Source organism: Papaver somniferum, chromosome 5 (genome assembly GCF_003573695.1).
Source record: "Papaver somniferum cultivar HN1 chromosome 5, ASM357369v1, whole genome shotgun sequence".
Lineage (NCBI taxonomy): Eukaryota > Viridiplantae > Streptophyta > Magnoliopsida > Ranunculales > Papaveraceae > Papaver > Papaver somniferum.
Window position 1 is genome coordinate 37,514,601 of NC_039362.1, and position 13,284 is coordinate 37,527,884.

Consider the following 13,284-nt stretch of genomic DNA (forward strand, 5'->3'; position numbering starts at 1 on the left):
TATGAAAAATTCATGAATTTTGAGAAAAATTTAATGAATTTAGGGAGTTTCCATGAATTGAAGGAGTTTTCATGAGTTCATGGAAGCAAAATATTAAAATAATAAAAACACGGGCGTGCGGGACCATGGAGGCATGGCCGGCCGGCTATGGACCGGTCCCACGAGTTTTTCATAATTTTTTAATATTTTAGGTATTTTTGATGATTTGAGGGAATTTTTCCTAATTTGATAGAAATACCATAAAATCAAGGAATTTGATGAATTCAAGGAAAAATAGGATAAATAATAATAAAATAATAAAGCAAAGGGCGTGTGGGACCAATTAGGGCATGGACGGTCGGCTAGTGGCCCGGTCCCACAAGTTTTCATAATTTTATTTTATTTTATTATTATATGATGATTTGTGCAAAAAATAGCATGAAATCAATGAGTTTTTTCATGAAATTAGAGAAATAATAATAATTACTATAAAATAATAAGGAACCGTGGGGTGTGGGGCCGACTGGGACCAAGGCATGACCGGTTGACCAATGGTCACGCCCCACACTCCTTTACTTAATTTTATATTATTTGTTATGGATTTATGGAAGTACCATGAAACCGAGGAGCTTCCTCGAGACGAAGGATATTTGATCAGATGAGAGAATTTTCATCAAATCATGGAAAATAATAAAAATGTATTAAAAATATAAAACTGGCGTGGAACTGACCACGGCACGGTCGATAGGTCGTGTGTCCGTGTTCCCAGCACCTTGGTCAATATTTTTAATTATTTATTATTTTCTTCCCTATTTTGTATAGGTTCATCGTTTCGTTGTATTTTGAAATACTCGTTCGTGCGGTGACTGTTAGTGTATCGTCGTTGAATACACTTTCACCATTTGAATCGGGGCTTACTTAGAGGTAGCTCAGACGCCCGGTTGTTGATTATTTATTACTAATTGTGGAATTCAGTGGAGAATAATTCACAAAACTGAGTAATAAGATGTTTATTATTAATTCATAGGATCAGCTGAGGATTCGACTACGAATTCAAAATAATAAAGTGAGCATTACCATTTCATGGGATCGTAGATTCGAACATAGAATCAGAGTAATTAAGATTTATCTATTACCATTTATGAGACCTGTTGTGGATTCGATCATGAAATCGGAGTAATGAGATAATATAGTTATTGCTATTCTATGAGATCAAGTCGTGGATTCGATCATAGAATCAGAACAATTGTTTATTTCCATTCCGTGGGACCAGTCGCAGATTCGACCATGGAATAGGAGCAATTGTTATTGCCATTCCATGGGACCAGTCGTGGATTCGACCATGGAATAGGATCAATAATAGATTATTCTGGGAATTCAATAGTGAATGTCACGACAGAATTAATCTTAATTAGGAATAATTAACTTCGTGGCTCTATACTAGCAGAGAAAGCTGTCTAGGAGCATTAATTATCCCGATATGAGCTTGTCGGTAAGTCATATCCTTTATATAGTCAGGGTAAACTCGTTGTTTGTTCCTGAAGACATTATCGCTCTATACTAGCAGAGCAAGCTGTCTAGGAGCCGTCCATTTCGTGATACTATATAGAAATAATCACTGAAAGTATTCAGTATTCATGAGATATGCCGTTGTCCAGTCGTGAGACTACATATCTACATGTACTCTGAGAGAAAGTACTCTCCGTTGAGAATTCGATGAGAGACCCGTGTCTCGATACTCACGTCTGATTGCTGGATCAGAGCTTCGTATAATTATGAGTTTACGATTTTAGCCCTTGTCGAAAATCCACCATCTACATAAGGCTATTGTCTTTCCCACAAGGATTTTCTGCCTTAGGAGTTGTGAAGCAACTAGTGAACTTCAACAGAACAAAGTGATCATCTGCAACAGATCATCTTTACTTTCATCTGTCACGTTGTACTCTTTTCCCTTCGTCAAGGTTTTATCCCACTGGGTTTTCCTTGTCAAAGTTTTAATGAAGCAACATATTCGAGTCCAACTATGTTCTAAGTTTGCTTAATAGTGTACTCTTTTTATTTAGTTCAGGTTTTGTCCCTCTGGGTTTCCCTGGCGAAGTTTTAACGAGGCAATTAACTTAAACTCATCGATCTGTGAAGATCGTATTGCATGTGGTGAATTACATGTAAAGTAAGAGACAACATGTGAAGTACTACATGTTAAGAGTTGTACCAAGGTTTTATCCCACTGGGTTTTTCCTTGTCAAAGTTTTATTAAGGCAATTGATTTCGGCACAAGTCATCAAGGAGAGAACGACATTTGAAGAACTACATTTGAAGCACTATATGTGAAGCACTATGTATAAAGCATTGTTATTGAACCGCACAAGGGGGAGTGTTATAGGGCCTGTGGCCCATGAATGTGCGGTCCACTAGATGAATAGGTCTTCCCTTTCCTGTATATAAGATAACATTATATGTATGTAATAGATTGATGCCTCTTTATCAATACCAAGTTCTTCTCCTTCTCTACTTCTTGCTTTAACCTAATTGTTACTCTAAAATATGTTTTTATATATATTATATAATCTAAAAATTGAGTTCTATATTATAAGGAATGAGGGTATTTATTATGGACAAAGAGCGACTGAGATTCTTTCTAGATTGTTAGTAAAAATTATTTAGTAGTACGACCAAACTTTGCCACGCCGGGACATATGACTAACACTATGATTATCAAAAACTATACCTTTTAGCTTAACCTAACCTTAGTGCCACATCTTACCCTAAACGTGGAAGAATCTAAACTTCTTACCTTAACCTAACCACTCGGCCATAAGCCCCAACTAACCGCAAAAAGGTACAACCAGTATAATACATAGTAAGTATCTAATGTGTAATCCCCAATTCCTTAAATAAGTTAGATTGGATTTTTTTTACCTGAATTATAGGAAATACTTATGGAAAAAATTATGAAAATATTTTAGGAAACTAAATATACATATGCTAGGTATTACCTCGGCCTACGGTATCGGCCTCAACATTTTTGTGGTTAACCAGTTTTTAGGATCAGCTGAGATGTAAGTTAAACTAATAATTTTGGTTTACTACAGTGGTAGGATTGACTGGGACCGTAAAATCATATTAAACTTAATTTCTTTCACTTTTAGAGTTAACCATAGTCTATTAAAACAAAACTTCAGCGAACTCTCCGGGAAAATTTACTTATAATATGAAAAAGAAAACGGAATTAGAAGGGGACAAAAGCCTGAACCTCCATCAAAGAAAAGAATGAAACAGAAAATAAAAATAAAAATAAAAATATAAGAGTCGGAAAAGCGAGAAATTACATTAACAAGCTCATGCAAAACGTTTCATCGTATTTTCAGGAGCTTTCATGTTAATTTCATGTTCTGGCTTCTTCTTGCTCGAAACAGGTTGAAGACTATCCGATAGAGGAGAAGGATTGTCTTCGATCACCATGTTCTCTAGACCCAACGATGATGAAAATATTGGATAGTCATCATATTCCTTACCATCTTTATACGTGGCTAGCAATATTAAATATATTAGCATCTGCACTGGAAACCATGTTTAGCTTTTGGGAGAAGAACCCCTGTTTCTTGTTCTTTGTGCATAAATCCCATCTTCCTCCTCAGAAGATTCCTTCCAGCGAGTTCCTTTCATAGGAAAATGAGTCACAGTACTAACGATGTTACTAAAAAAACTAGTAGTAGTTGGAGATCTTTCGTTAGCAACATTTGTTACTAATCTTTAATGGCTTGATTAGCTGCTTGAAACGCTATTTGCTCAATAAATGCAAGTTGAGCACTGCTGACATTAAGTCTACCCAGTTTAACTGTAGTTTCACTTCTCGTAGAATCCATAACCATAGTCTCTACCTCGATGGAATCATCACTTGCAATCTCAGTTTAATCACATGGCTCCCTATCATTCACTTTATTGTTTCTATCAGCTCGTCTCTGATTGATGGGGGTATTATAAACTAGTGCGGAAGCTTTACTGTCTCCACCAGATCCCATCACCAGCATATGTGCCTCCATATTAGTTATACCATCAACGCTTGATTCAACACCAATACTTGCATCTGAGTTCTTACCTCTACTATATTGGCGGTAGGATCTTGCCCAACAGACTAAACACTTGAAGATTGGAGGTCTTTGGGTATGTAGACTTGTTTCCTTTTGGGATCATTTATCTTGGAAGGATCCATATCATAATTTATTCGTTCCTAGTCTAGTAGAAGGTGGATTACTCTCATCAAGTATCTATCGATGCCCCGCTGTAAAATATTTTTATCAGTTAGACTATGGATGTAGGATGTGATGTCTATACCATAGACATGTGTATTTTCTTTTTATATTATAAAATCTCTTCGAAAGATTTCAGGATTTGAAATAAAGAATGCCGAAATCTTAAAAAGTTCAAGAAGTTTGTGAATAATTCACCCATAGGAGAAAACATGTGTTTTTTATTTGGGTTGGAATTATACACGCTTAATATGCGCGAAAAATTAATTCGGAAATTTCGCGAATCATTTACCGAATTAATACAATAAAACTTCAATAAATTAATCCTTGGTATATTAATTACTTCGTTAAAATAATAATTTTTTTTGGTCCCTTCTAGATCTAGGTTTATACAAGCTAAATTTTAACTCGATAAAATAATAATTTCATTAAAATAATAAATTTATCAAAGTTTTATTGTAATTAGTCCGCCGACTAAAGAATGACAGAGGCATGAGTTTGACTGTACGGTTTAAGGTCATTCAGTGTGACACTGTAAAGTTTGTTGAGGATATGTTTAGAAACTAGACGAATTTTCGAAGGATATTTTTCGCCTATGGTTTGTAGAGCATATGTGTAGGAACTAGACGAATCTTCAAATGATACTTCTCATCTATCACGATACTAATGCATTGATATTGAGGTTGTTGATTGAAATTTCATCGATTTCCATTCCGAAAAAGGTTGATCACTGAATCTATTTTTTCAAATAGGTGTAAATATTTGAAGGACCTTGCTACAGCCGGGATAACAGGGGCTGGTCCATATTTGGAACATGACGTGTCACAATCTTAATGGTGAAGAGGAGAATGATTCTAGCATTGGGATTGGTAGTGGGGTGAAGATGGAGAATGATCCGAGGTCTGGATTGATTGTCCTAGATCTGGCCCATATTAGTTGTCACAGTTGTAGAGTTTTCCATATTTGAGTCGGTATCGGCTATATATGTATGTGCCGGTGAATACAGGTCGTATGACACAAATAGAGGATCAAACAAAGCTATATCGGCTATATCAGAAGACACGAAACCGATAGTTGAGGATACATATAAATAGAGGATCTTGGATTAGTATCAACAGATAGGACGTGGTATGACAGATACAGGGAACCACGCTACAAACCTGTCTCTCCTTGTTCAAATCAAATAAAGCTTACCGGAAAAACAAGCACCATGGGAGTATGACGGGCTTAAAACATGTGAACAAACACAAATTGAAATTCTTGTTGGATAAATGTCGTAGTTTGTGGAAAGGAATTTTGAAAACCAGAGATTTTGTAAAATCCGGTGATATTTTAACTGTAGGCAATGGATCGAGTATTTAATTTTGGGAAGATGAGTGGGATGGAGAGCAGTCTCTGAAAACTTCATTCCATGTTTTATATCACCTGATTAGAAGAAAAAATGTGATGGTTAATGAAATGATTTCACCGGAAGAGGCATGGAATTTGCATTTCTCTAAGAATTTGAATGATCAGGAGTTGCTCGAGGTGGCGAATCTTCTACAGATTATTGGTGAACCTAATGTTTTTGGAAATGAAGATTCAATGAAATGGAGATGCGGTTTTCCGTGGCTAGTGCATACTTTGCTCTTGAGAAAGAAGGTTTGTTAACTTTTCCCGACAAGCAGCTCTGGAACTCAAAAGTTCCTCTTAAGGTATCTTTTGAGTTTGGACATTATGCTACAGTGGAGCTCCTACTCTTAATAAGCTTTATGCGGCAGGATTGAGCTACTCTTGATAAGCTTTATGCGGCAGGATTGATTCAGGATCGAAAATGTCTCTTATGCAACAAGATGGTAGAGACAAATGAACATTTGTTCATCCATTGCAGCTTCGTTTTCGAGGTATGGACTTATTTCCTAAACAGTTTTGGTATAAATTGGGTTTTCTCGAATAATGTTAGAACAAACCTTTGGGAATGGGGAAGCAAACAATCGACGAAATCCAAAAACATGATTAGGAAGATTTGGAGCTTACTTCTCTTTGCTATTTGGTGGTACATTTGGATGGAACGTAATGCTAGGTTTTATAATAATCTAGTTAAAGATTCAAATCAAGTGATTGCTGACGTAAAATGCTTGTTGTTTAATTGGGTTTACCCTCTGATTTGTTTTCGGGATTTATTTTGTCCAATTTACTTTGTAATTGGGATGTAGTTGTACACTCATCCATGTAACACTGTGCGCTTTTGATGTCACTGTTTTGGTGAATCAAGAACTTTTCAGTTAAATTTGCCCTTTCGCTGTCAAAAAAAAAAAAATGCTAGAAAACTAGCCGGTGGTGCTACCTTAACGCTAGAGTCCAAAGTGATTCCAGGTGCGCGTCCAACTTATCCACCAAAATATTCACCAATCCAAAGGATTACTGAAACCCCGGCATGAAGGCTATTTCTTTTAGCAGACCGCATAGACAGCATATTCAACTGAAAGATAGTAATGATGTTTCTCAAATTCAATTTACAAACTTCACTTATAACAGAAAATTAAGAGGACAAGAATAAGAACACCCCAACAACCCTGTACACCCAAGCCTAAAGAAAGAACAACAAAAGATGGAGAGAGAGAATAAAAGAAAGAAAACCCAAATGTAAAAACATACTGCATCACCATTTTCAAAGCCAATACAACACAATGCCAAGACCTGGAACATTAAAATCAACAAATGCTATATCGGCTTGCATACCACTTTCCCCCACACTCATCCTTGCCTTTGTTAATCCAATACAACAAAACAAAAGTCTCACATAACAACATAATGAAAGGGACGGACAACCCCAAGAACTTGTTTATTTTTTTCCTTTCTCTTTTGGGCTTGACTTTTGCAATGTCGATCCCAAACCATCCATCAGTCTTTACATTTTGTATTATCTGTCTCTGTTCTTCATATTTCCTCCACTAAATTGGTTCAGTTCACCAACTCCTTCTACGTTCGGAGCAAGATCAGATGATATCTCCCAACTCTCGCCTTTCCTTCCCCAACTTGAATGTCTGTTTTGAATTCCATCAATTCCTCCTCCTGCTATTTCGACCTGTGGTGTCCCGTTTAAACTTGGAGAGGCATCACAAGAATGATCTCCTTTGCCGTCTGACCCATCTTCATTGCTCAATTGTCCATCAAGATTACCAGCTCCACCCTCGATCCAAACTGGCTTTCTTCCCATCTCTATGTCACCCATGGCTTTTCCCATATTTGGACTCATAAAACCACACCCAGCCATGCGTGGAGGTACCTCTGGCTCCAGTGGTACCCTTACCCTAAATTTGTTTTTGGATGGAGGAATGCTGGTCCAAAATATCTCCCCAAAATTGTTTACTACGCCTCTGTTATATGGGTTGTCCCTTCGATCATATCGGTATCTGAAATTCTCGTAAGTTGTCTGGCAGAGCACAGAAACATAAAGATTCACCAGTCACCAACATATGTATGAATTTCATATATGGAATCTACAGCTAGAATGATTTGGGGAGAAGCAATGGTCTTACCTGATTGGTACTGATGAGATATAAATGGAAAACAGTCAGGCCACCGACGAACCAGACAGCTATGAAGGTGTAAATAATAAGTATCATAGATGCGGGAGTCTTTATCATTGCCTTCCAAATTGAAACATCCTCGGCATTTTTTATTCTCGTGATGTAAACCCAACAGAAAGAAAACACATATAAGCAGAGAAGAGTTGTCGAGAACACAAACATGAAAAAGAAACGATAATTCCGCTGCAAGAGAGAATTTTAATTTGAATCAGATCCAGAGATATCTTCAAGCTTCTAGTCATTATTAACAAAAGGAAAAATTCAGAAGATTTTACAAACGCTGAAGAGATGTAGTTCCTTACCCGTCCAATGCACTGCCCAACCCAGGGGCAATGGTGGTCAAAACGTTCCACACAGTTATTGCAGATGGAACAGTGTGAGCAACGAGGAGGTCTATATAGCATGCAAGTATCACAGTATTTGACCTTCACCGTAATCCCATTGACAACAACATCCTTCATACGAGGCAAACGTAACTGTGGGGTTTGGCCACCTCCAACATCAGCAAACCCTTCATAGCCTTCAAGTTCAGGAGGGTGAGTATTACGAGGTATTATACCAGGATCTCTTCCAGAAGTAAGCAGAAGAAGAGCTAAGTCCTGTAACGGAAACACACATTCTAGTCAGATCAAACAAAAAAAGGTATGTGAAGACAAACATTAAGGCTGGAGATATATTTAAATGAGAGTGCAATATTACTAACTACCTTGTCATTTTAAGACGATAACTACGCATTTTTTCTGTCAACATATAATAAATAACCGGAATGCTATTTTTATGTGGCTATATATTTCCTTTAAATCGAACTGGAGATGATACTCACATATACTGTGAATGCCACAGCACACACCATTATGGATATGCCATAATGATGAGGAAAATCGTCCATTAGTTTTTTAGCCACAAAAACACAGAAAATTATGACGGGAGCAGCAATGAGAAGTATTGTCAGCAGCATAGATCTCGCATCTGGTCCAAATATAAATCTGCCTTGAAGGAAGAATACCTGCATTACACAGGAAAATAAATTACTTAACTTCTTTTCAATTGAATCTAGTAGTATTTGAATGTCAGTATAAAGCAGCAGGATCCAACGAATAAATAAATCAACCCGGCAAGCTTGTCCAGGGACCCATCAAGAGTAAAAATACTGAATTTCATTAAAGAAAAGCCTCCCATAATATAGGCGTACACGCGAGTTTACTAATTAAACTCTAATGTATCACTTAAATTATATATCTAGAAGTTTTGTTGTCATAGAGAAGAGGAAGCAATTCATAAAGACTGCAAAACATAAATTTACTGTTTTGACTTTCGAAAAGATATTTCTATATAATGGATCTTATTTTCATTGACAGGAATTCCAATATATTATTGGTAACTAGGGTATTGACAAGTTTTTAACCTCCACCGCCACGTATTAAAAGCAGCTACTGATGCAGGAGTACCTACAGTTAGAGATATTAATTTAAGAAGGTTTCTAATTATAAGAGTTACCTAACCTAGGGTTACTACTTTTTACTAATTCGAAATCCTGGAATAGAAACACTAACTCGTTGGAAACTCTAGTAGCTATTTCAGATTAGGAAACTCAGCATTAAAGCCTTCCTAAACTAGTACTCGGGCTACACATCCTGATCAGCTACAGATAACATATATAGATTATCTTCATCCCCCGAGAGTAATGGTTTACTATCCAGCACAAACGCGAAGAAACAATACGATCACGATTATACTAGAAGGTAAAAGCTCACCCATTGGTTATCCAGAATATCTTGGATGCAAAGCAGGTCGATCAGTAGGACTAGATTACCAAAAGAATCCCTCAAAGTATCAATACTAGGAAACTAAGCGGCACCTCATCTGATATAGCAACTGAATCCTATTAATATCCTCTTCTGACTTCATTATTGTAACTCTAATACACACTAGTGGATATACTAAATTTCTTACGAACAAGATTTCTTCGCACATCTTTACATTAAAATTCTAATCCCTCATTACTAAGCATACAAATTTCCTTACCCCAAAAAAGCTAACCTTTTTCTTCCCAACAAATTAACAAAAATGACTCGTTGCTCAGAACTATTAAGACTACTACAAACAATAATAAATGGATGATGTTTATTACAAATTAGGCCTAATTATCCATAACAAAATTGATCTTCACATCAGCAATCAGAAAACCCTAAAAATTCATCCTAAACAAAAAAAAAAAAAGTTCATTTATGCTCATAATAATCGAAATTCATCAAAACCCTGGCTTCAAATTGTAATAAATTCAACAAAAAATGGAAACTTTAATACTTACATTGCTTCCTTTCCATGTTTGGTAAACCCTTGGTGGTGAACCTTCAGTAGTATCTCCACCCCCACCACCACCGCCGCCGCCGCTTGGATCTCCACTCCGTGGAGGTGGTACCACATACATTTAAGAAAACCTCTTGAATCCAAATCAAAGCTTAAGATCTTCGAAAATCAATAAAAAACAGCTCCAATTTTGACTTTTTCTTCAGTTGTAAGAAATGTATGTGTGATTCCCACCCAATCTCAATCAAGCCGATTCAGTTCGTAAAAGTTATACCGGAGCTGTTAAGTTTTCTTCTTCTTCTTCTTCTTCTCCGACACTAGTTAGGAGGGAGGAAGGAACGAATTAGGGTCTTCTCTTTCTCTTCTCTCTCTCTCTAGACATTACAGAACTATTACTCTCTCCTCCATTTTTTCTCTCTCTACAGATGGTCGGAATGATGTGGCGAATTTTAATTGGTTTTTAACCTTACATAAAGTCAGAGTTGAAGTGCTGATTCGGGTCGATTTATCTCCGTATTTTAAACAGTGTAAGGTCCAATATCCGAATCTTTGATCGGATCTTACTGGGTCTGGATCATGTCCATATCTGAAACAAAACCATGTCTATCATAACAAAGTTTACATGTCTGCTAATGGACTGTACCAGTTTCTCCCCACTAGCAGTGTTGAAAGTTAAGGGGTTCACCTGTCTTATACTCCTTAGTTTCCTTCTGTTTCAGTAAAAGTGTTCTAAAATGAAAAGGTGTTGGTAAGAAACAAAGGTAGTGGCCGCTCAAGACACATGTGACATGATAGCCTACACCATTTCCACTTGGAGTTTTCAAATCACGAATGTTTGTTTAGGACACTGTTGAAAGAACATAATGACAGAGAATTCAATGTCATTCTAGATCGAGTCAAAAAAATTAAGACTACTACATAATGGGGAAAAAGTTCAAGCAGAGCTTGTCAGTCAATACACGCTTGCTTGACTGGAAAAAATATCTACTCAATAGAGGATAACGAGTAACGATGGTTCTTGTTTTATATGGCTGTTCCAATTTCCATCAAGCTTGGAGAAGTATGAATTTGAGGGTCAAATTCAACTGGATACAGTATGCCGCTCCGTTGACTGTCACCGAATCGCACAATCATGTTCGTCTGTGTAGGATAGGAGATAGGTGGTCTACAGGTTGCAGAGCAGTGCAAGTTCAAGTTTGCTTTTGATGAGTCATACATTGACGAGGTTACATGCGACGTGGTTCCATTGGATGTTTGTCAAGTTGACTTGGTAGTCCTTACTTATGGGATCGAGATGCAGTTTTACATAGAAGTGTTGATGGTGGATTTTCGACAAAGACCAAAATCGTAAAATCATGATACTGCATGTTTCTGACCCGGCTTCAGGAACGCATGTGACGATTCATATTTTACGATCCGTCAACCGTTTCACGATCTCTGACTAAGCGAACATTCCTCTCAGAGCTATGATGAATATGTTTCTCGAAAGGCCTCCCCGGCTGAGCGTTCGATGCTTTATGCATTTCATCATCACCTCTACGTAGAATCTTAATAATTGGGCGGTTCCCTAGACATAATGTTTGTTAGAGAACTTAACGCCTTCAAGACGTCACGCTACATGTTGTTCCCTGACTACGTAGAGAGACCCACCTCTACATAGAATCTTAATGATTGGGCAGTTCCCTAAACATAATGTTTGTTAGAGAGCTTAACGCCTTTAAGACGTCAAGCTGCACGTTGTTCCCTGACTATGTAGAGAGACCGTGTATAGAATCTTGATGATTGGGCGGTTCTCTAGACATAATGTTTGTTAGAGAGCTTAACGTCTTCAGGACGCCACGCCATTCATTGTTTCCTGACTATACACCCCTCAGAAACGAATATGATGCTTCAACTATCTCATATCTCGATTCTGCAAATAGATTAATTCTAGTGTCATTCGCTAACTGAATTCCTAGAAAATAATCTAATCTATCTCATTACTCCGTTTCATGGATTATTCCCGACTGAATTCCATGAATTAGTAATAGATAATCACTATCCCGGCGTCTAGACCATCACCGAGTAAGCCCCGAGAAAATGGTGCAAGTGTACTTGACAATAATGCACGAACGAGCACCCGAACACATGAACGAACGTTGGAAAACATGGACAAACGAGGAACTTATGAAGAAAATAATATTAAATAAAATAAACAAGAGGCGTGGGACCGGGCCCACCGGCCGGCCGGTCATGCCGCCGTGGCCGGTTCCCCTCTCCCATTATTTTATTTTTTATTTTTATTTAATTTGTTTCCCTTATCTCATGGAAACTCCCTCGTTTGAGCGAAACTCTTAGTTTTTCCATACTTTCATCGAACAAAAATAGGGAAAGGTGTCACTGGACCGGGCCAGCTAGCCTCCCGGCCATGCCCTAGCCGTGACTGGTCCCACACCTCACAATCCCTTATTTTATCATATTATTATTTCCATCATTTCATGGAACTCCATCGTTTGAGCGAAAACCCTAGTTTTTCAATATTTCCTCAAATATTGCTCAAACTCCTAGAAAAGCCAAAAGCCAAATGGTCACTTGACCGACTAGGCTATTCACGTCAAATATTAAAATATTATTATTTTAATATTCTCAAAATATCGGTCGCATGAGCGAAGTTCTACTCGCTCATTCGAGCAAAGTTGAGAGTTTCGGTCAAGCTCGAACTCTTCTGAAAATCCAAAATATTGCTCAAACGCGCACCAGAAAATACCAAAACTCTCTGGAATGATACACGGACATCATGGTGGCACGGGCATGCTACCTTGACCGACCAAGGCCGACCCTAAGGCTTGCAAGGAGCCGGTCCCACACATCTACATAAATTTGACCTAATTTAGTGTCAATTGTTCGTACTGGGTCCAAACTCTCTTCAACCAACTTGAGACTCGCTCAATTGACCGTCAACTGGTCCCACGACTACTAAAGGATGGTCCCATGACCCATTGGTCAGTCCATCATCTCTCCATAACTAGGTTTTACTACCTAACGCTCACACGAGCACTATTTTAATAAATGATTAAACCAGCGTTTGATCATTCTTTCACCAACTGGCCAACAAAGGGATTTGGTACATGCTCAATCGAGCACTTGGGCACTACATGGTTGACCATCATCCCATGTAGCCGGTCACTCCTTCA

General features: G+C 37.7%; 1 protein-coding gene across 1 annotated transcript; it reads right to left on the bottom strand.

Moving 5' to 3' along the window:
• Positions 1–6,685: 6,685 nt before the first annotated feature.
• On the bottom strand, positions 6,686–10,548 carry LOC113281406 (probable protein S-acyltransferase 7). The gene is made up of 5 exons (XM_026530131.1): positions 10,113–10,548; positions 8,625–8,807; positions 8,104–8,400; positions 7,751–7,984; positions 6,686–7,644 (listed from the first exon to the last, which is right to left on the bottom strand). Exons 1-5 carry the CDS (start codon positions 10,230–10,232, stop codon positions 7,132–7,134), a joined length of 1,347 nt encoding a protein of 448 aa, XP_026385916.1. The 5' UTR covers positions 10,233–10,548; the 3' UTR covers positions 6,686–7,131.
• Positions 10,549–13,284: the final 2,736 nt, after the last annotated feature.

What these genes read in the sequence shown, in the direction of transcription:
- LOC113281406 (XM_026530131.1), bottom strand. Translation starts at nt 10,232, where the DNA reads ATGTATGTGGTACCACCTCCACGGAGTGGAGATCCAAGCGGCGGCGGC. An exon ending in TTGGGCAGTGCATTGGACGG is followed by an intron (nt 7,985 to 8,103) that starts GTAAGGAACTAC and finishes TCTCTCTTGCAG; the next exon opens with CGGAATTATCGTTTCTTTTT. An exon ending in ATCTCATCAGTACCAATCAG is followed by an intron (nt 7,645 to 7,750) that starts GTAAGACCATTG and finishes GTGCTCTGCCAG; the next exon opens with ACAACTTACGAGAATTTCAG.